Source organism: Phascolarctos cinereus, unplaced genomic scaffold (assembly GCF_003287225.1).
Source record: "Phascolarctos cinereus isolate Bilbo 61053 unplaced genomic scaffold, phaCin_HiC Scaffold_2;HRSCAF=192, whole genome shotgun sequence".
Classification (NCBI taxonomy): domain Eukaryota; kingdom Metazoa; phylum Chordata; class Mammalia; order Diprotodontia; family Phascolarctidae; genus Phascolarctos; species Phascolarctos cinereus.
Genome location: NW_027555625.1, coordinates 20,915,386 through 20,938,605, shown reverse-complemented (window position 1 = coordinate 20,938,605; position 23,220 = coordinate 20,915,386). Strand labels below are relative to the sequence as shown.

General features: G+C 49.3%; 1 protein-coding gene across 4 annotated transcripts; it reads left to right on the top strand.

Annotated features, from left to right (window-relative positions):
* The first annotated feature begins 442 nt into the window (after positions 1-442).
* On the top strand, positions 443-21,440 carry R3HCC1 (R3H domain and coiled-coil containing 1). Of its 4 annotated transcripts, none has more exons than XM_021001152.2 (8): positions 443-606; positions 9,978-10,105; positions 15,240-15,377; positions 15,998-16,595; positions 18,021-18,196; positions 19,073-19,143; positions 19,240-19,335; positions 21,113-21,440. In XM_021001152.2, exons 1-8 carry the CDS (start codon positions 550-552, stop codon positions 21,241-21,243), a joined length of 1,395 nt encoding a protein of 464 aa, XP_020856811.1. In that variant the 5' UTR covers positions 443-549; the 3' UTR covers positions 21,244-21,440. The 4 variants fall into 4 exon arrangements, with proteins under 4 accessions (XP_020856811.1, XP_078005368.1, XP_020856809.1 ...); XM_021001150.2 differs by lacking the exon at positions 443-606 and adding an exon at positions 5,983-6,138; XM_021001151.2 differs by lacking the exons at positions 443-606; positions 9,978-10,105 and adding exons at positions 5,983-6,138; positions 7,000-7,058.
* The last annotated feature ends 1,780 nt before the right edge of the window (positions 21,441-23,220 follow it).

Here is a 23,220-nt window from a genome sequence, read left to right as displayed (position 1 = left end):
ATCTTCCTGACTGCAGGTGTAATGTTTTCTGCCACCCCAGGCTACCTCTGAAGACTCTTGTTTGAATGATCAGGAACTGAGTGCGCCATAATCACAACTCTGTTAAACTCCTGCTTTGGAAGGAAAGGATTTGTCCTTTGTGCACTTAGAGAGTGAATTGTGTGTTTGACTGAGTTATTCTGACATCTGAGACAAGGGGAAGTTTAACAGAGTTTTTCTCCAGTAGCAGGGTAGAAGTACTTTCTTTTGTTCAAAAGCCTTCTTCCTTCTCCACATAACCCTCTGACCATGTTGAAGGCCAGATCTGAAGGTCACTTGGCAGAGGAGAGGAAGTCTGATGCTCCCCAGTACCCCTGTGGATCACCCTAGGTGCTGTTGGTGGTGACACACTTTCCTGGGGGCCTCCTCAGTGTCTCTGGCCCTTTAAGATGGGCGGCTAGAACCCACTGGGCAGCTGAGGCAGTTGGTCTCCTATAAGCTGAGTGACCGACAGAGGGTTTGGTGCTTTGGGGGAGGTACTGGCCCTTCTCCTGCAGGAGGAGCAGGGTGATGAGACAGAAGGACACATCAATGAATTCAGGCACACAGAGAACAGCTGTCAGCCTGGTAAGTCCAGTCTCTCTCTTATGGTCAATTCACTGAATTTTCAAAAGACAAAAACCAAACTGTCTGCCTTCAGGGATCTTATATTCAACTACTGCCTGACATCTTGGTCCCTCTTGTTCCCCTTCCCCACTTCCCCACCCCCATCCCTTCTTCCCTCCCTTACCAGTCACTTTCTTTTATTCTTTTCTTTTCTGTCCACATCTTATTTACTAATTCTCAGTTCTTCTCATATTTCCTTCTTGTTACTCCCTATCTGGCAGTGGGGTAGTGGCAAGAGCCAGGATTTGGCTCTTTCTGAATTCAGCTCATTAGCTATGTACCCCTTGGGTCACCTAAGCTCTCTGTCTCAGTTTTCTTCTCTGAAAAATGAGATTAGAATAGATGGCTTAGAAGATCCCTTCTAGCTCTGGAGCTATGCTATTACTAGACTGTCTCTAACTTCCCTGCCATCCTATTGACAGAATTCTTAATTTTCCCCTCCTTCACCCCAGTCTCTGATGAAGAGGTGGTCCTTCTCCCTTCCAAGGCTAACCCCTCTAATACATTCTTGATCCCATTCCCTCCTATCTTCTCCAGCAGATTCCAGCCTCAATCATCTTTCCATCCTCTAGTCTTCAGTCTCTCCCCTTCTACTAGCTCCTTTCTTGCTGCCTACATACTCAAGTCTCCCCCATCCTTAAAAAAAAATCACTATCTTCTCCTCAAGCTATTGTCCTCAATCTCTCCTCCTTTTCATAGTCAAACTTGTAGAAAAAGCCATCTACATTTCTTGTCTCTGCTTCCTCTCCTCCCTTCTCAATGCTCTGCAGTCTAATCTTCTATCTTATTACTCATCTGAAATTGCTCCCTCCAAAACTCCCATTGATCTCTTATTTCCTAAATCTGATAGGCATTTCTCAAGCTTCCTCTTTGATCTCTCTGCAGCATGCAACACTGATGACAAGTGTCTCATCTTTCATGACTGTACTTTTCGATTTCCGCCTACCCATCAGACTACTCAGCCTTCTTTTCATGCCCCCTAAGGGTTGGTCTGCTCCAAGGCTCTGTCTTGGGCCCTCTCCTCTCTAGACATTCACCCACTTAGTGACCTCATTAGCTCCTATGGGTTTAATTTTTATCTCTGTGTAGGTGACTCTCATATCTACATGCCAGCCCTAACCTCTCTCCTGAGTTCCAGGCCCATAGCAGTGACTGCCTATTCAACACCTCCAACTCGATGTCCTGGAGGCATCTCAAACTCGGGGTGTCCAAGACCAAACTCACTTTTCCTTTGCCCCTTACCCAACCAAATCCTTCTCTCTTCCAGACGTCCCTATTTCTGTTGGGAGCATAACCATTCTTTCAGTCTTCCTAATTTAAGCAGCCATTTCCAGAATTTAGAATCTGAGAACTGGAAGAGACTTTGGGGACCTTGGGGATCACATCATCTAGTCTACCCTCCCCATTTTACAGATGAAGAAACTAAGGTGGGGGGGCTTTTCCAAAGTCACAGAGGTTGCTGGTGACAGATGACAATGACGGAATCATAGGAAATTATCTCAGAGGTCATAAAAATAGCTGAGGTTTATATAGCATATAAGGTTATACAAAGCACTTTACATACATTAATAGCTAGTGCACCTCATTTAATCCTCACAGCGACCCTGGGAAGTAGGTATCATTATTAACCCCAAATGAGGAAACCGAGGTAAACAGAAGTTAAATGATTCACCTAGAGTCACACAGCTAGGAAGTGTTTGAGGCAGGATTTGAACTCAGGGCTTCTTGACTCCAGGCCCAGGGCTCTATTCATTGTACCACATTAATTATCTAAGCCTCCTAGCAGTTTGGAGAGAGGCAAGTAATATCTCTATTTTCCACCTGAGGAAACTCAAATTCAGCAAGGTTTACCCATGATCACACAGGGAAAGGGGGAAGGGAATAAGCATTTATATAGCACCTACTATGTGTCAGGCACTGTGCTGAGAGTTTTGGTTTTCATTCATTCATTCATTCATTAATCTCATTTGATCCTCACCACAACCCTGGGAGGAAGGTGCTATTATCCTCATTTTATAGATGAGGAAACTGAGGTGAACAAAGGTTAAGTGATTTGCCCAGGGTCACACAGCTGGTCAGTGTCTGAAGCCACATTTGAACTCAAGTCTTCCTGACTCCAGGTCCAGAACTCTATCCACTCGGGCACCTAGCTGCCTCTCTAAGACATGGGTAGTGTCCTGGGTTTAAGTTTACCTGAAGAACAAGTCTGCTCTTGGCTTTGTGACCTTCAATTGTCCCTGTGTTTTCACCAGAGGAAGCTACATTTTGATAGGCAATTAACCAAATGCCAGCCCTATTTTTTAAGTTCCTTAAAGTTGAGATTTCCTGTCTTGAGTGTCTCATAAGAGTCTGTGTGGGTGGGAGGAGGGGGAGAGAGGAAAGTACAAAATCAAAACAGCAACGACGAAAACTCACAACCATCCCAAACACAGACAAAGAACAAAGAGGCCTTTAACAAGCCAGGCCCCTTATTGCTGCAGAACGACCCAGTACTGGAGGATCTCAAGCCCTAGCATTCTTGTAAACTCCCCCACCCCCAAATACAGACCACTCCTCCATCCTCTTGTTAACAGAATCTCCTGGCCAGAAAAGATACCAGGGCCCCTGCACGAGGCTGCTTCTGTATTTCTTATATGGCTATGGAAGATTTAATCAACATGCATCCATTAAGTACCTGCTAAGTGTCAGGCTAAGTGCTCCAGGGCAAAGGAAGACAGAGCGCAAAAAAGCAAAAATAAAACCAAAACAACTCTAATCGAAGAAGAATACTACTATCTGCCCTTTTTTTTTTCTCTTCTGTTTTGTTTCTTCTTTTTTGTGGTTCCTCCTATTGGTTCTAATTCTTCTTTACAACATGACTAATGTGAAAATACGTTTAATAGGAATGTATATGTAGAGTCTATATCAGATTGCATGCAGTCTTGGGGAGGGAGGCGGAGAGAGAGGGGGAGAAAATTTAAAACTCAAAAGCTCATGCAAGTGATTGTTGAAAACTAAAAACAAATTAATTAAAACAAATCAACTATATACATACAAGATATAGAGAGTAACTGAGAGCTGATCGCAGAGGGGGGTATTAGCAGCTGGGGGGCTGGGGGAAGAAAGGCTTCCTGCAGAAAATGGGATTTGAACTAAGTCTGGAAGGGAGCCAGAGGAGCTGCAGATGGAGATGAGAAGGGAGAGCATTCCAGGCATGGAGGGACAGTCTGTGCAAAAGCATGGAGTAGGCAAGGTGGAGCTCTGAAAATAGCATGTCTCTGCCTTAATAGTCACGGGCACTAGGGAAGGATGGGAGCTGCCTTTACTTTTCAGGTCTAGTGCTGGGAGGTTCACCAAGTGCCCACCTTGAGCACCATTAGGGTTACACACGTCTATCACTGCCATTTTACAAATGGAGAAACTGAGGCACAGAACTTTTCAGTGATTTGCCCAGAGTCAGACAGCTAATAATCGTCACAGGTGGGATTAGAAGCCATCTTCCTGACTAGAGATGCAGCCTTCTACTATATCACACTGCCCTTTTTAAGTAAGCAGACCTTCAAATGAATCACTTTTTCTTTCAAAAGGGGCTTCAGTGAATCCACCTAAGATTCTGGTATAGTGAAGGTCAGTGGCTAACTTGCTGGACTGGAGTCAAGAAGGCCTGGGATGGTGGGCCATCTGGCTGTGTTACCCTGGACGGGTCACTTCTTCTCAAGGTGCTCAGGGTTCTCATCCGTAAAATCAATCCATCAGTCGATCAATAAGCAGTTACTAATCACCTCTTCAAAGACAACAGGGAAATAGTCCCTGCTCTCCAGGGGTTGGTGTTCTATTGAGAGGCACAAAAGGGGATGGTTGTGATCAGTAGCTAATAGAGCTTTTGTAAACATCAAATTTTAAGGCTGGAAAAGACCTTAGAAATAACCTGGTTCAATCCTCTCATTTTACAGAAGAGAAAGAAGTGTAGAGACTCACCTTCTCTAGAGGCAGAATTCTAAGCAGGGCATCTGCTTGCAAATCCATTGGTCTTTCTATTCTCTTGTGTCTGGCCTTTTGTGGACCTTAAAATACTATATAAATGTTAGCAAGTTATTGCTGAGCTGTTATCCCAGAAGCAAGCAGCTACAGGATTGCAGATGACACAGCCACGGTGGACCCCAGCATCCTTTGACACTAGGTGCACAGGGCAGCTAGGTGGTGCAGTGGATACAGCAAGGAGCCTGGAGTCAGAAAGCTCCCCCCTCCCCACCCCATTCAAATCTGGCCTCCGACACTTACTAGCTGTATGACCTTGGGCAAGTCACTTAACCCTGTTTGCCTCATCTGTAAAACCAGCTGGAAATGGCAAACCATTTCAGTATCTTTGCTAAGAAAACACCAAATGGGGCCACAAAGAGTCAGACACAACTGAACAACAAAAACAGGGTAGACTTTAGAAGTGATCTAGATTTATTTTACAGATGAGGAAACTGAGACTCAGAAAGAGAAAGTGACTTATCCAAATTACCCCAGGAGCTCTCTCTCAGCAGAGCAAGAGTAGCAAGGGCCCTAGGTTTGGAGACAGAGGTCCTGAGTTCAAGCCCCAGAGTCGTTGGGACAATTCACTCGGGCCTCAGTTTCTTGCTCTAAAATGAGTGCCTTGGATGAGATAACATTTGATGGCCTTTCCAGCTCGGGGCACCTATGAGTCTTTGAACTACAGGTGCAGATGTGTTCTCAAAATCACTGAGCAACATTAAGGAGTGGGTTTAGTAGCCCAGGCTGACCAGCCTTCTCCCTGGGTGAGTGTTACATCTATATGTCTAATTTTGCTGGCTCCCCACTTGAGTTTAAGCTCCTTACTTGAGTAGAGATTTGTTTCATTCTGTGACCCCAGTGCCTGGCACATAATTAGACGGTGAGTTGCCTGAGGGCAGGCACTGTCTTTTGCCTCTTTTTGTATTCTGATCGCTTAGCACAGTACCTGGCAAATAGTAGGCACTTAATAAATGTTTATTGATTGGTTATCAGTTGATAGATGATTGATTGAGTCGAGGGAACGTGGGGTTTGAATCCTGATTCTGCGTGACGTCGGAAAAGTCACTTATCGGTTGCCTCAGCTGCGAAAGGAGGAGGGCTTTAAATCTCAGCTCTAAATCTACGATCCTGTGTCATGTGCGGAGCAAAGCTCAGGGAGTGTTTGGGGGCGAGGTGCCTGGAACAGAGCACGGCATTTAGAGACAGAAGTCAGCTCTGCCTGTTACTAACTGTGTGCTACTGGGGAAAGTCCCTTCGCTCCCTCGGGTCCTCAGTTTCCTTTTCTGTAAAAGGAAGGGATTGGACGAGATGCGATCCCACTAAGGTAGCGGCCGGCTGTGAACATTTGCTGCCATGCCTCCCCCGGGCCGCGGGGTGGAGCTGCGGCCCCGCCGGGAGATTTGGATTTTTTTTCGGGGGGCAGGGAGGGGCGAGTCAGAGAGAGGAGGCGGGTCAGAGCCTAGGAGTGATCGCAGCTCCGAGGTCCCGGCCGCGGTGAGTGTCCTGGGGACTCAGCTTCGGGGTCAGTGGGGGTGGGGAGTGTTGCGCACTGCACGAAGTGCATGGGGTGGGGGTGGGGGTGGGGTTACCTGGGAGGACCCCCCCGCCCCCACCCGTCAACTTCACGTCCTTGCTAGGGGGCCGGGAGGCCCGCGAGTGAGCGATCCCGCCCCGGGAGTGGGGGAGGGGGTTGGCGCTGCCTCCAGGTCTGCGTCTTCCTGGCGTGCGCGCGCCCCCTGCCCCCAGCGCCGGCGGGACCCCTGGCTCCCGGCAGCCCCCAACCTCTCCCCCCTGACCGATCCGGGACCTGGCTCATCCCCACCCCCTCCCCCTCCCCCTCCCCCGCGGTGCGCTACAATGTAGCCCTGGGTGACCTCCCGCGGCAGATCGAGATCGGATAGCCCAGAGGTCACCTAGTGCAACTCTGCATTTTACCGAGCAAAAGTTCGAACTTGGGTCGTTAGAGCTGCAAAGGGCCTAAGGAGGGCGTTAGAATAACGTTACAGTAGAATGTAGGGTGTTAGATTAGAACGTAGGATGTTAAACAGAGTGTAGAGCAACGTAGAATGTTACAGTAACTAGAGCGATGTAGAATGTTGGAATAGAACATAGAATGTTAGAACAGAATGTAGGGTGTTACAATAGAACACTAATGCTACACTAGGTAGAAAAAAGTAGAATGTTAGAATAAGATATAGAACATTAAAATAAAATGTAGAATGTTACAGTAAATTGAACAACGTAAAATGTTACGATAGAATGAAGGCTTACAATAGAGACATAGGGAGTTAGAGTAGAACTTGGAATCTTAGAAGAATCAGAGCATATTATGTTAACACTAGAACGGTCTCTTAGGTGCTGAAGAAGTCTTTACCTAGACCTGCAGACTGGAAAACCATGCACGTTCTCACCAGGTAACCCAGGACAAAGCACTTAACCTCTCTCTGCCTCATTTTCCCCTTCTGTAAAATGGAGGGTGATAGTAGTATTTACCTTACCTGGTTATTTGGAAGATACCATGAGATAATTTTTTTTATACATAAAGTCATGCAAAACATTTTTATATTGCCATGTTGCAAAAGAAAATACACACAAACAAGAAAAAAAATTTAAATGAAAAAAATATACTTCAGTTTGCACTCAGAGTTCCTCAGTTAGCTCTCTGGAATTAGAAAGCATTTTTCATCATGGATCCTTTGGGATGGCACTGGATCTTTGTTTTGATCAGAGTAGCTAAGTCGTTCACTATTGATCATTGTTACAATGTTGCTGTTACTGTGCTCAGTGTTCTCCTGGTTATGCTCACTTCACTTTGTGTCCGTTCATATAATTCTTCCCAGGTTTTTCTGAAGTCCACTCGCTCCTCATTTCTTATAGCACAGTAGTACTCCATCACAATCATATACCACAGCTCATTGAGCCATTCTCCAGTTGCTGGGCATCCTCTCAATTTTCAATTGTTTGCCATCACAAAAAGAGCTGCTATAAATATTTTTGTCCTTTTCCCTTTTCTTTGATGTCTTTGGGAAACAGTAGTGCTATTGCTGGGTCAAGGGGTATGCACAGTTTTATAGCCCTTTGGGCATAGTTCCAAATTTCCCTCCAGAGTGATTGGATCAGTTTACAACTCCACCAACAGGGCATTAGTGTCCCAATTTTTCCACATCCCCTCCAGCATTTGTTATTTTCCTCTTCTGTCGTATTAGCCAATCTGATAGGTGTGAGGTGGTATCTCGGAACTGTTTTAATTTGCATTTCAATGAGCTAATATTTGTAAAGCACTTTGCAGATTTTAAAGTGCTAATAAATACTAGCGATTATTAATATTATTGTTAGTAGAACACAGGGATTCCCTTGGGAGCATCCTGGAATGGGAAATAGAATGTCAGAGCTGAAGGAGACCTTAGAGGTCCTTTAGTCCAGCCACTCCATTTTACAGAGGAAACTGTAGATTTTAGGATGTCTGAGTTGGGAAGAAGTCTTAGAATCTGGAATGATGAATTGAGAAATAGTGTGTGAGTTGGGAAGCACCTTAGGCGACCTCTAGTGGTAAAGCTGGTAGAGTGCTATGCAAACTCTTGTCCTTTTTCCATACCTTTGCACTGGTCATCCCCCATGCTCCAGACACTCCTTCCTTACCTCCAATTCCTACTCTTCCTTAGAGAACCTTCTGCAAGAAGCACTTCCTGATCTCTCAACCCGCTAGTGTCATCCCCGCGCCACAACTGCCTTGTCTTTCTGGTGTGTTTATACACAAATAAATGGTGCCTCCCACAAGAGAGTGTTAAGAGTAGGAATTGTTTCATTCTGTGTGTGTCTGTCTCCCCACACTTTGCACATAGTTGGCACTTAATATAAGCTTATCCATTGATTGTCTTGAAATCAGGGGATGAATCCCCTTCCTCAGACACTTCCCAGCTGGCTGACCCCAGACAATTCATTTACCTTCTCTGGTCATATGAAAAGGTAGAATGGTATGAATTCCCAGGTGCCTTCCAGTTATAAATCATTTGCCTATGATTCCGAATTTTACAGAGGAAGCGTTAAAACAATTGAATGTCAGATCTGGAAAGAGTCAAACTCACAATGATAGAATAAAAGATTAAGTATCAGAGCTGGGGAGGACCTCTGAGGTCATGTGGTCCAGCTCTTCTTAAACTGGGGGTCTTGACCCCATATAGGGTTGCAAAAAATTTGGCAACAGTGAAAGGTTTCTGAATATGCAACGACCAACAGTTCATTAAAAATCAAACCCATAATGAATCCAAGGTGTTTCTGGCAGTGCTTGCCTGTGTTGCAGTGCACAACTTCACTGCAGCATTGGTTCTGAACACACAGCATGTGCACTTTGCACTGTGCACACTGTCATGCCATGCAACACCACCAAACACTGCCAGGATGTGACAAGGGGTCTCGAGTGGAAAACATTTAAGAAGCCCTGATCTCATCCGAGTTTCTCATTTTGTTAAGGAATAAACTCAGAGTTTAAGCAGCAGGTCTGAGGTCACATAGCTCATAAGTGGCAAAGCTCATTTGGGAGCCCAGGTCCTCTGGCTTCAACACTAGTGAGGGAAGGATCAGTCAAGGGAAGGGAGGGAACAAGCATGTGTTAAGCACTTACTGTGTGCCAGGCACGTGCTAAGCACTTTTACAAATGTCATCTCACTTGATCCTTACAACAATCCTGGGAGGTAGGTGCTGTTATTATCCCAATTTTACAGCTGAGGAAACTAAGACAGGGGTTAAGTGACTTGCTCAGGGTCACCCAGCTAGGGTTTGAACTCAGGTCTTGGACTCTAAGCCCAGTGCTCTGATAATAATATAATGACATTTGCATGACCTAGCTCACCCATTCATTTTGAGGATCAAATGACATTGGATATGAACACACTTGGTCACCATGGTGGGTGGGTGGGGGAGGCTCTCGTGAAATCTACTTTGCTTCCAAGTATATGGCCGGGCATCAAACCCAGGCCTCCTGACTCTAGGCCAGAAATCACCAGCAGATCCCAGCCAGTTCTGTAGTGTGGAGGTACTTGGAGGTTTGGTATGCAAAGCTGTTGGTGGCAATACTCCATATAGATCTGGACTGTGGTCATAGGTTGTTGGCATCACAGTTCTAGGGACCTCAAAGGCCAGCAGTCTCGTTTTACAGCTGAAGAAGCCAGAGGGGAAGTGACCTGCCCCGTGTCAGGTTTTTTTTTCCTCTGTAAATTAGGACTGATGGTCTTTCCTTCCCCCCGGGGACTTTTTGAAAGGGAGAACTTGAATCCTTGTTCTCCTCATCCTCGAATTCCTCGTCTGATATTACAATCTCTTGGTCTTTTGTGCAGGACTCCTCAGAGTTCACCCTGGCCCTGCTCAGCCTGGATGGCGTTGTCCTCTCCCCGGCAGAGAATGACTTTGTCCTCCATGTCAAGGAGGAACTGGACCGCTTCCTCCTGCAGAAGCAGCTGTCCAGGTGAGGTAGCTTGGGGGCAGAGAGCCCGGAGAGGTAGTTGCCAATCCAATCCCCTCTCAGCATACAAAGTGGTGCACTGACCCCTCCGTTTCCTCTCACCCAGATCAGTTCACATGTAGGAAGCAATTAGTCACAGTTAGGAAGGTGTGTATAGTCTGTGGTCACATTGAACAAAAGGAAACATTGGCCCAGAGAGGGATCAGGGTCTGAGAACCTTGACCATCTTTGCCCAAGAGAGACAGCGTGACATAGATGGAGTGTTGGCCTTAGAGTCAGAAAGAGCTGGGTTTGAATCCTGCCTCTTACATATATTAGCTTTGTGACCACGTGAGTCACTTAGATTTCACTAAGCCTCAGTGTCTTCATCTCTGAAATGGGGTAATAATAATACCTATGGCACTGACCTCACAGGGTGGTTGTAAGGTACAGATGAAATGCTGTAATTATAGTAGCCAGCATTTACACGGCATTTTACAAATACCTCATTGGATCTTAGCAACAAGCATGTGAAGGTGACCTTGTATCATTTGTGTACATGTCACCTCTGATGTTAGAATGTAAGCTTCTTGAGGACAGGGACTTTTCTTTGTATCCCCAGCAGTGGCAGGAGGCCTAGCACATAGTGTGTGCTTTGCAGATGCTTGTTGGTAGACTAACTGATGGATTGGACAATCCATCTCAAGGCCCCTTATCAAATAAGACAATTGATGTAAAGTACTTTGTCAACTTTGAAGCTATATTTTCAGGGTGCAGCAGATGGAGCACTGGACCCAAGTCAGGACAACATGAGTTCAGATCTGGTCTCAGACACTTCCTAGCTGTGTGATCCTGGGCAGGTCACTTCACCCTGTTTGCCTCAGTTTCCTCCTCTGTAAAACTGAGATGAGATGATACCTACCTCTCAGGGTTCTGGTGAGGAGCAAATGAGATCATAATTGTCTTTTTAAAAAAGTGCTTAGCACAGTGCCTGGCTGTTGTTGTTGTTTGCCTTTTTTTCTTGAAGAGGACCATGACATCAAGGAGGTGATGTAAGTGAATTCACATGTAAGTGAATTGCATTTAAGTGAGGGAGGGCTGTGTAACTGTCACCAGCCTCACTTTCTCCTCTGGAGCTGTCTGGGTCCAGTGGCCAGAAATGGATCAGACCAACTGGAGATGGTCCCAGATGCTGTGGGAGACCTTGGCCTTTTCAAGCTAAGGTCTTTAACAGGTCTCAGTTTGGCTGAGGCAACACCCATTCAGTGATTAAGGCTAGGTAAGAAATGAGGCAGAGAATGGCTTCTTTTACCTAGTCCAAAAAGAGAAGAATCAAACGGAGAGGGGAAGACCCTCAAGGTTTCTGGCTAGAATAGAAGCAGTTGCTAATTATATTTACTCTGAGCCAATCAGGGCCCAAACAATGACCAAGTGAGGCTTGGTCTGGGACCTATTGTTGGCCAATCAGTGGGTGATTTGGGTGTAAGGTGTGGTCCTTAGGGAAAAAAAGGTCTCAGTGGTCAAAGTGTACATTCCTTTGGGCAGACCACCCTCAGGTAAGGATATGATACCCTATATGGACAGAGGAAAGGGAAATAAAGAAAGAAAGGAAGGAAGGAAGGAGGAGGGAGGAGGGGGGGAGGAGGGAAGGTAAGGAAGGAGGAGGGAGAAGGAGGAAGGAAGGAAGGAAGGAAGGAAGGAAGGAAGGAAGGAAGGAAGTAGGGAGGGAGAGGAGGAAGGAAGGAAGGAGGGAAGGAAGGAAGGAAGGAGGGAAGGAAGGAAGAAGGAGGGAGGGAGGGAGGGAAGGAAGGAAGGAGGGAGGGAGGGAGAGGAGGGAGGAAGGAAGGAAGGAAGGAAGTAGGGAGGGAGGGAGAGGAGGAAGGAGGGAGGGAGAGGAGGGAGGAAGGAAGGAAGGAAGTAGGGAGGGAGGGAGAGGAGGAAGGAAGGAAGGAGGGAAGGAAGGAAGGAGGGAAGGAAGGAAGGAAGGAGGGAGGGAGGGAGGAAGGAAGGAAGGAGGGAGGGAGGGAGAGGAGGGAGGAAGGAAGGAAGGAAGGAAGTAGGGAGGAGGGAGAGAGGAAGGAGGGAGGAAGGAAGGAAGGAAGTAGGGAGGGAGGGAGAGGAGGAAGGAAGGAAGCAGGGAAGGGAGGAAGGAAGGAAGGAAGGAGGGAGGTAGGTAGGTAAGGAGGGAGGGAGGGAGAGGAGGAAGGAAGGAAGGAAGGAAGGAAGGAAGGAAGGAAGGAAGAAGGAAGGAGGGAGGGAGGGAAGGAAGGAAGGAGGGAGGGAGGGGAGGAGGAAGGAAGGGGGAGGAGAGGAGGGAGGAAGGAAGGAAGGAAGGAAGGAAGGAAGGAAGGAAGGAAGGAAGGAAGGAAGGAAGGAAGTAGGGAGGGAGGGAGAGGAGGAAGGAAGGAAGCAGGGAAGGAAGGAAGTAGGGAGGGAGGGAGGAAGAGAGGGAGGGAAGGAAGGAAGGAAGGAAGGAAGGAAGGGAAGGAAGGAAGGAGCAAGCTAACTGTGTTGCTCAGCTGGCCAGTTCCAGCTGGGTCCCCAGTGGGGCAGCTCCTCTTTGTACTCACAGAGGTTATTGTCTGTCCTTCATTCTCAAAGAGGACCATGACATCATGGAGGTGATGCGATGACATGCGAGTGAATTGGATTTAAGTGAGGGAGGGCTATGTAAAGTCACCAGCCTCACTTTTTCCTCTAGAGTCATCTGGGCCCAGTGGCAAGATAGAGATCAGGATGACTCACAGTGCCTGGTGCACTTTAAAGCACTAGCTGTGAAGGGTATTATCTTCATTGTCATCATCATTATTATTGATCTGGGGTAGGTAGGTGGTGCAGTGGATAGAGTGCTGGGCCTAGAGTCAGGAAGACCTGAGTTCAAATCCAGCCTCAGACACTTACTAGTGTGACCCTGGGCAAGTCACTTCCCTGTTTGCCTCAGTTTCCTTATCTGTAAAATGATCTGGAGAATGAAATGGCAAACTGCTCCAGTATCTCTACCAAGAAAACCCCAGGTGGGGTCTTCAAGATACTGATCAGTTCATCTTCAGTCATAGGATCATGACTTAAGAGCTGGATGAGACCTCAGAGTCCAACTCCCCTGCTTTATAGTCAGTCAGTCAGTCGGTCAGCAAGCATTGCCTTTGTGCCTGGCACAGAGGAGCCCACAGAGGCCCAAGACATTGAATTGCCCAGGGTCACACAGCTCGTATGTGTCTGGTGCAGGATTCAAACCCTGGCCCTCCCGATTCCAAGTGCCGTGAGTGCTCTGTTCCTATCCCCTCCCTAGCCCCAGCTGCCTCTGGTATGTAAATAGTCTCTGACTCCCAAGCCTGACCTAAACGAGTCACTTGTGTTCTCAGTGCCCTGTGCTGACCGTGAACACATTCAGCCCAGGTCCCAGCAGGCTCAGCCCCTCTCATCTGCCACTTGATGAGCCTGGTGACCGCAGACAAGTCATTTCTCTTGTCAAGACCTCGATTATCTCATCTGCCAAGTGAAGATGTCAGGCAAGGTGGCTCTCAGGTCCCTCTCTAGCTGAAATATCTTGTGCCTGCACCATGGTGCAGGGCAGACCCCTGTATTGTGAGGGCCAGCCCTCACTCCGGTGCTTCCTCAGCTTCGCTGTGACCTTGGCAAATTGCTTGGCCTCTCTCAGCCTCAGTTTATACTCAGCATATACTAAACCACCTCAGAGGGCCTGCCTGGGTCTGAGTCAGTGATGGTATCCTGCCCCAGCTCCTCAGGAGAACCCCTGGTCCTCTGCGCTCTTCTCCCCTGGCCATGATGAGAACGCAGTGCTGGAACCTCTTCAGAGCTACTTAATCTGCCCCTTCATTTAAGCCCCTCAGCAGCCCCGTGAGGTAGCTAGTAGAGTTAGTCATTGTTGTGCCCATCTTACAGATGGTGGGACTGAGGTTCAGAAAGGCAAAGACTTGCTCAGATCTTGGACCCCAAAGACCTGGATTCTGATCTCAGTCTTGACCCTCAGTAGCCGCATGACCATGGGCCTCAGTTTCCTCATTTACAAAATGAAGGGTTGGACTAGATGACTGCCAAAGGTCCCTTCTCGTTCAGATCTGTGATGTTGAACGTCAGAGGGCCCTGCCCACACACACATCCCCCCACCCCATTGTAGCATTTCTTCTGCCTGCAGAGATGAGGGCTTGGGCGTCCCCTCGTCTCAGAATCAGGGTCGGGGACCTCAGAGGCTGCCGAGTCCTGACAGGCGGTCCTAGGGCCTCTGCATGAAGACCTTCAAAGCGGGGAGCCAGCCTCCCGCTGCTGCTGGGTCTGGCCTCGGGCCAAGCAGAACAAGGCTTAGCTCTGGTCCAGGGAACAGGCCTTCGGGGACTTGGAGGTGGTTCTGGGGGCTCCGGAGGCTCATCTTCTCCATGCTAGACCTGCTAGGTTCCTTCAAGTGGCTGCCATATAATACAGACTAAAGACCTATCATCGTCCTGGCCTCTCTAAACTGAGGTGCTCAGAACTGAGCCTGGTACTCCAGATTTGGGCAGAGGCCAGTGAGATAGTCACCTCCTTCTACCTTGAAGCTGTGCACCTGGAAACTATTCTCCAAAAGTTGCCTGAATGAATGAATGAAAAGGCATTTGTCAGCATCTACTCAGTGCCAGCTACATTACAAGCATTGGAAATGCAAATACAAAGGTGCAATAGTCCCTGCCCTCAAGGAACTTACATTTTGATGGAGGGAACAGCAGAGATGGGGAATGGAATGAGTCTGGGGAGGTACATAGACAGTCGGTAGATCTAGAGGGACTTTCACGGGGCAATCTTGGTATTAATTTGGCTGGTGTCCCCAAAGCAAGAAGGGGCTGGGGTGGAAGCGACGGGCTAGGCGTTCCCTGCCCAACCCCAGTACCTTGGTAGGTTGGTTCTAGATGGGATTTGAAGTATGAGGCTGGTTGGATATAGAGGGCTAGGAGAACGTGAAGGAGCGCAAGGTGGGGTGGGGTTGGGGGGGTACTCCTCCTCCTTCCCTTCCAGTCCTCCTGAGCTCCTTCAGGTGGAGCTCAGGGTCACTGCTTTGGAGGGAGCCACCTTGCTCCCCTCCTCCTTCCCAGCCCAGGACAGCACCAAGGGGTCCGCCAGGGGCTGGAGCCAGCCTGCCTAATGCCCTCCCGCCTCCCGCCCACAGAGTGCTGCTCTTCCCACCCGTCTCCAGTCGTCTCCGGTACTTGATCCACCGAACGGCCGAGAAGTTCGATCTGCTAAGCAGCTTCTCAGTTGGGGAGGGCTGGAAGAGGAGGACCGTCATCTGTCACCTGGATACCAGGTGCGAAGCCCGGCTCCCCGGGACTGAAATCCTGGAGGAGGAATGTGGCCTCTCCCACTCCACTGGTGAACTCTGGGATCAGCTGTCCAGCTTCTGAATGGAGAACACATTTGGGGGCCTGGGAGCCAGGGACCCTTTGGGACAGAGCCCCTGCCGTGGGCTTGAGCCTTCCTCTTATCAAATCAGGCCCCACACTTGCTTTGTAAACCTGAATACACCAGGGGAGAATGAGATGAGGATACAGTGTAAAGGCCGCTGCCTGGCCATCGGGTCACGGCCTTCAAGTCAGAAGACCTGGGTTTGATCCTCAGTTTTGCCACTCACTGTCTCTGTGACTTTGGGCAAGTTACTTCAGCTTTCTCTATCTCAGTCTCCTCAAATGTTAAAGGAGGAGACTGGATTTACTGACCCATAAGGTCCCCATCAGCTCCAAATCTGTGGTCCTGTAGTCCTATATTACATCACCTCCCAGGCTTTCACTTTTTCATCTGTAAAATGGGAAGAAGAATACTTTCCCTTCCTGATCAGGGCCCTTTTCCCTCAGATGCTACAGAAATGAGAGTTATCGTTAGAGTGCCCTGTGGCCACAAAGAACACCTCTTGTCCCACTTTGCTTCTAGGTTACCGAATTTGGATAACTTCTCTCCCTCCAAGCCGGTCACTGGCCGCCACGGCAAGTCCCGAAGGCCCTGGGCCACCTTAGCCCAGGAACCAGCCCCTGGATCCTGGGCTCAACGGCCGGTCCGGAGGCAGTGTGGCCGCAAACCTGACCAGGCCCTGTACGTGCCTCGGGCGCTACGCAGGAAGTCGGATGAAGCTCCGGACCTGCCCCTGCCAGAGGCAGATGTTGGGGACGGGCATGGGGACCCAATTAGAAAGATCCCAGAAGAACCCAAAGATATTGGCAGTCCGGATCAGGACCCAGACGCAGACCCGGACCCCAAACTCCCCCCTCAGGCAGTGCCTGGAGTGGCAGGAGATTTAAAAGACCAGAACCAAATGGCCCCAGGTGAGCCTAAGCCAGACTTGGATGAGCTGGGTCCTCCTGGCTCCAAGAGCCAGGCAGAGGAGGCCAACTGCCAGGAGGCAGAGGATCAAGTCAGCGGCAATCTTCAGCTGTCCGCAGAGGACAGCAAGAAGGTCTTCCTAGTGAAGTTTGTGGAGGGGAAAGACGACTTTGGCTGTTCAGAGGAGGAGTCTGTTGAGCTGATACAGGAGGTAAGAGGGCCCTCGGGTCCTGACATGGGAGACCGTAGACAGGGTGGCTGGGAGGAGGGGAAAGGGCCTCGGAGGCCATAGGATGACAGCATCTCAGTGCTGGGAGGGACGCAGCTGTGTTTCTAGGGATGTGGATGAGAAGGAAACTGAGGCAGGCGTCAGTTACCAGGTCCCACAGCTCGGAAGTATCTGAGGTCAGATTTGAACTCAGGCCTTCCTGACTCCATGGTGCCCCCTACCTGGGTGAGCTGGGAAAGAACTAGATGGAACAGGTGACATTCATGCCTATTTTAAAGATGGGGAAACTGGAGACCTGAAAGGGTTTCATGACTTGCCCAAGTCTCTTTCTTGGTCCCCAGCCCAGCATTCAGTTCACTCCCATGCTGGGGAAGGGTCTCATCATTAGCCCCTTCCTCCTAACCCACCAAAAAAAACCCCAAACCCACCCCACTTCTTTAAAAGTCCCTCCACAAGTGTAAGAAACTACATGCAGAAGCCCCCGGAGACATTCTGGTGTGACATACTGGAACGGGAAGAGCTTCACAAGTCACTGACTCCAGCCCTCTGAAGCCCAGGGTCGGATAGGCGGTGCATGTGAGAGGAGGGTTGGGAGCCCGTGGTCCCTGACTCTAGGGACTCCCAGAGTTTGTTCTGCCCCCTGCCTCTGGCAGGCCTCTGGGCTCTCACGTTCCTCCATAGGGTCATAGGAACATAAGAAGGGCCTCGAACAATCAGCAGGTCCCAGAGTCCAGAAGGCTGGCCAGCGAGGGGCAGGGTGGGGTAATGAATGGGGCCCATCTCCAAGCTGGGGAGAGCTGGGGCTGGGGCTGGCCTCAGACACACAGCAGCTGGGTGCGTCCAGGCTACTCCCTCTGACATCAAGCTACAGTCATTGTGAATGTGCCTTCGGGGAGGAAGTGACCACTCTGGGCGTCCCTCACAACTGTAAGTCCAGACCAGTCCACGGACACATGTGCATGTCCACAGGCACACACACTGTGCACATTTATAGCACCACACGCACACGTTCACATACATGTATGTTGTGCATGTGTGCCCAGTACATGTGCACACAGGCATGCATGCGATACATCAGACACAATATACCATGCTCACACATGTGAAGCACATGTATAGCCATCACATGCACATGCACATATACACACACCAACATGCACATATAGCACATGCATTCATCCACACATGCTTGCGTACACATTCACATACGCACACTAACTCACACGTACACACATCTGCACACACATAGCTGCTCGGTGACAGAGCCAGGGTTTGACCCCTGCCCCTATTCTCTGTCTCCGTATCGAGGGGCTTTTCCTGCTCCTCCCAGGCACCACTTTGTCTGCTCTGCCAGCCCCCTTGTCTCGGGCAGGCCTCCCCAAAGACTCCCCTCTGGCCTGTTCCCAGATCATGGACAACGTGGTTGACCGAGAGATTCAGATTGAGAAGATCCATGTGGACAGCTGCTACCTGATAGATGAGCAGATGTGGGGGGAGAATGGCTTTGGCCACGTGGTGGAAATCTATGACTTTGAGCCTTCCCTGAAGACGGAGGACCTCATGGCAGCGTTTTTGGAATTTCAGTGAGTGGACAGGGGGAGCCAGGGCCAGGGAGGGATGCGGGCTGGAGAGAGATGGAGCCTCGACCTGCAGAAAAAGCCAGTGTGAGTGTGGCAATCCAGGACACCCTGCCCTGGTGCCTCGTCGTTTCCGTCCCCAGAGGGTGATTCCTTCTTATCTTCTGCTCCTACTGGCCTCAATCCCCATCATTCCGAAGGTGAAGCTGGCCAGCTCGGCGTGACACGGGGGCTGGCAGGGGGCCAAGTGAGGGCATTTCATTGCTCCATGTGGGAGAGGGTCTTGGCAGCAATCTAAGGGAAGGGTTTAGGATTTGAGGGGCCCTGGGTTCGGGTGCTGCCTCTGCCACTGACTGGGGCTATGACACTCTCTCGGCCTCAGTTGCCTCGCCTGTAAAAGGAGGGGTTGCACGTAGTGACCTCTGAGGTCCCTTCCAGCCCAGACCTGTGATCCTGTGAAGCCACTTTGCTTCATTCAGCTTGGGTTTCCCCATCCTTGGATTGAGGGAGATGGACTGGAGAGGCCCTCTGTCCTGTGGTCCCTGGCTGCCCCAGGTCTGTGATCCTCTCACATGCCTTCTGGCTCTAAATCCGTGACCCCTCCCCAATAGTCATCTATGTCACTATTTAAGATTTGCAAAGCACTTTACAAATACCATCCTGTTTATCCCTCATGTCAGCCCTGGGAAGTGAGTGTTGTTATTAAACCCAATTTACAGATGAGGAAACTGAGAATCTGAGAAATGGAGGGATGTGGAATAGAGAGTGGGACGTGTTTGAGGACTGAGGAGGGAGGGACGTTTCCTGGAAGGTTTTGAGAGAGGAAGCTTCTGTCCGGTTGTTTTTTTTTTTTAAACTCTGACCCATCTTCTTTCCCCACAGGGAGAAGGGGTTCAAGATCCAGTGGGTGGATGACACTCACGCTTTAGGCATCTTTCCTTGCCTGGCGTCAGGTAATGTGTTGTTTGGCCTGTATTTGGGGCTCCTCACACCTCCCCAGGCCTCCCGGGAGGAGCTCGCTGACGTCCAGATGTGTTCTCTCTCTGCAGCCAATGAAGCCTTGACCAGGGATTTCCCAGCACTAAAGATCCGTCCCCTCACTCAGGGAACCAGGCAGTCCAAGTTCAAAGCCCTACAGCGTCCAAGTAAGAAACATCAACCCCTTGGGGTTATTGTGAGGAGCAAATGAGATAATATTGTAAAGTGCTAGGAAATCCTTGTTGTAATTATTAGCTACTGCATCTATCCCTCTCTCCTTCCTTCCATGCATCCTTTCCTTTTATTAAGTCCCCGTTGTGTGCCAAGCCCTGTATTGGGGTTTGGGTGAGAGCTCTTTGTCTGGGATGGGGATAAGGCACCGACCCACCCAGGTGATGTGTGGTGTATGGAGACAACCGAGGGGTCAACAGAGAGGCGTATGGTGCTTCATAAGGCCTGAGGAGGAAGGGTCGTCACCAGTGACGGTCGGTGGGGGAGGCCGGCCTCCTCCTTGGAGTTGGCTTTCCCAGGAACTACCCGACTCCGTTTTGTATTCCCCCATTTTACAGATGAGGACATTGAGGTGCAGACTTAACCAGGAGTTAATTCAAAGGGTCACAGATTTCTGGGGTCACCTCGTCCAATACCCCCATTTTACAAATGGGAAAACAGGGCCTTAGGATCACACAACTGTTAGGTTGGGAGCGGGGTTTGAACACAGGTCTTTCTGACTTCGAATCCAGCCACCCTATCTGCCACACCACCTCTTAAAAGGAGTGATGTGGGGAAAGTGACAAAAGGAGGGAGGAGTCACATTGTAGGGAGGGAGGAGCAAGCATTTATTAAGCACCTACTGTATGCCAGCACTGTGCTAAGGGCCCTACAAATATTATCTCTTTGAGCTTCACAACAGCTCTGAGAGAGAGGAGCTGTTACCTGTTATTGTCCTCATTTTACAGATAAGGACACTGAGGCAGTCAGCCATTAAGTGACTTGCCCAGCATCACCCATCTGGGAAGTGTTTGAGGCTAGCTTTGAACTCAGGTGTTCCTGATTCCAGGCCTAGCCCACCACCCACTGTACCACCTAGCAGCCTCGAGGGCCCCGTGCGGAATTCAGCCATCGTTTAGGCAGAAGTGGGGCGGTGTTCAGAGTACTGGGTTTGTGGGGCAACTATTCACTTTTCTTGCCAGCTGTGTGACACTGGTCAAGTCACTTGGCCTCTCTGGGCCTTGGTGCCATGGCCTAGATCTGAGTGGATGACCTCCTAAGGTCTCAAGGCTCCTGTGGGAGCTCTGTGCTGGGAACGGGAGGAGGGGGAGGGCCCACACAGCAGGCCTGCCCGTCTCCGCCAGCTCCCTGCGGAGTTACCCCCTGTTTCTTTACTTGTTTCCTGGTGGTGGTTCAGACGGGAACTCTCCAGTAAGCCCTGGATGATGGGATGGGGGCAAGTCTGGGCCCCAGGCTGAGGCCTAGCCTGAGATTGAGAGACTTTGGAGGGTCACGGCCTGAAGGTCAGCCCAGGCGAGTGGGGAGGGGATGTCCAGGCTTTAGCACTTACTAAAATGTGTGTGCTCCGGGATGTGACTTCACGTCGGTCGGCCTTGGTTCCTCATCTATGAAATGGGGATAATCATCTTAGCACTTACATGTCAGGGGCTGTGCTAAGTGCCAGGGATACAGAGGAAAAGATGTGCTTTAAGGGGGAAAGTTTTAGAATGAGTGTTATTTGTGAATAATTGTTTTTAAAATGCCCCCATTTTATAGGCAGGGAAATTGAGAGGGAGAGAAGGGTTTTATTCCAGTCCAGGCAGAGAGGATCAGGCTCAGAGTCTGAGAGCCGGGGGTCTCCGCAGGAGGATCTCTCGATGATCTCAGAATGCTGTGACTCAGCCGGGGCTGAGCTCCCCATTCAAAAGATGCTACTGTCACTGTTGATTTCAGAGCTCCTGCATTTGGCCAAGGAACGACCACAGACCAGCACAGCTGTGGCCCGGAGGCTAGTGGCCCAGGCCCTGGGCCTCCAGAAGAGATGCAGAGAGCAGGTGAGGGCTAAGTCCCCTGCCCAACCTTGAGTCACCACGCTTCCCGACGGAGCAGCCTAGAACCCAAACTCCAGGGCTCTGGGGGCCGGCCCCCCTTAGACCAGTCCCAAGGATCAGCTCCCAGCCAACAGCCATCACCAAAAGGTCACCAACCAGAGGTCCAAGCCTGGTGGCCTTGAGTATATTTTTAGATGTTGAGAAGAAAATTAAAAGTGGACTGGATAAAAGTTGTACTGTCTTTTCCTTGATGCTGGCCCCATCCTTGATAAATGGGCCATCCTTCCTGAGGGACACCAGGGGGTGTTGTCCATTGGTCCTGGCTGCTTCTCTGCCAGACTGCTTAAAGACCAGATTGGAAGAGGGGAAGGGGGAGGAGGGGAGGCTGGGACTTGGCCCAGAGGTATTTCTGCTAGAATCAGGGCCCTTCATTGGGTTTTCCCTCCCCTTCCCTAGTTATTCTACTTTTACAACAGAGTAAGACCCAGTGTCATTCCTCTTTTTGCCTCTGACCAAACCACACAATGAGTGGTCAGCTGGGTTGGGGGCCCCTTGGGGTTCTCCTTAAACATGGAATGTCCGTGTGGGCTGTCAAGGGAATACTTCCACGTGGAAAACAGAAGTTAATGGCATCCCACCCTAAAGTCCTAATTGTGTCAGGTGAGCTTGAAGCCCCTTTCTGCTCTACTTTCCCTGAAATATCTGACCTCCTGGCAAGTGGGTGGTGTTATTATCCTTTACAAAAGTATTTTAAGTTTAATCTAGACCAGGACTGGTCTCAAACCTGTGAGTGGCTGGAGCTGAACAAAGCAGGTTAGAGACAGGTGAGTCAGGAATCAAAAAGAAGTTTAATTTCAGAGTGAGGAAAATAGCTTGCAAGCAAAGTCTACCTTCCCAAGAAGGGGGCTTGCCTCCTTATGGCAGGGGTAGGGTTTTTTAAGCATGAAAACCACAAAAAGGCTGGACCATAACATACAAAAGACAGGCATTCTTGGGTCTTGTGAGTCCTGTGTGGACATTCAAATCGTTTAAAAGTCATTAAACCTTGTGATCATTCAGCAGGGCACAGAACCAGAGTCAGCATTGTGGGAACAGGAGTGAAGTGCCTGGTTAGGTTCGCTTGTCAGCTGCAAGTGCGAGATTGTTAGCATGTCAGGGGATTTGGTAACTTTCTGCTGTATAGCATGTTGGCTGTGATCTCAGCTCTCAGGTCAGGATCACCTAGAAAATAGGGGAGCTCCAACAAATGCAAATAGTATAATCATTACCCATATGTTAATTAATATGAAAATCATAAATCCCATGACAGCATCCCATTCACAGATAGGGAAACTGTAGCACAGGGTCAAATAAACTGCTCAGGGTGTCTGAGCTAGGAAGTGTCTGAGGCAGGATTTTAACCCAGGCATTCCTGATTCCAAGTCCATCCATGATATTATGATGTGAAGTGGCTAGTTTTATCTGGGCAGGTGATAACTCTTACTAATTTTCTCATCCTGTCCTACCGTGTACAGTGGTAGATAGAGTTCCACATGGCATCTTAAGAAACAGTTCTTTCAGAGGCAGGTCGGTGGCCCAGTGGATAGAGCACCGACTCTGGAGTCAGGAGGACCTGAGTTCAAATGTGGCCTCAGACCAAACACTTGACACTTACTAGCTGTGTGACTCTGGGCAGGTTACTTAACCCCAATTGCCTCACTAAAAAATAAAAAAATATTAAAAATTTTTTAAAAGTTCTTTCAATGACCCAAGCTGCTCCATAAGTCAATAATCTCCTGCTTTGCCATATGGCCATGGATCATAGAGCAGCATCATCTCCAAAGAATCAAAACTCTGAATAACTCAGTCAGTTAAACATTTATTAAGAATGCACTATGTGCCAGGCAATGGAGTGATGCTTAGAAGGGGAAAGTAGATGGCAATGTACTGCCCATGATACCTTATGGTAGGGGTAGGCCTAAGGACCAGCTTGTGACCTGCAAGATTGAAAAAAAGAAATGATGCCCCTCC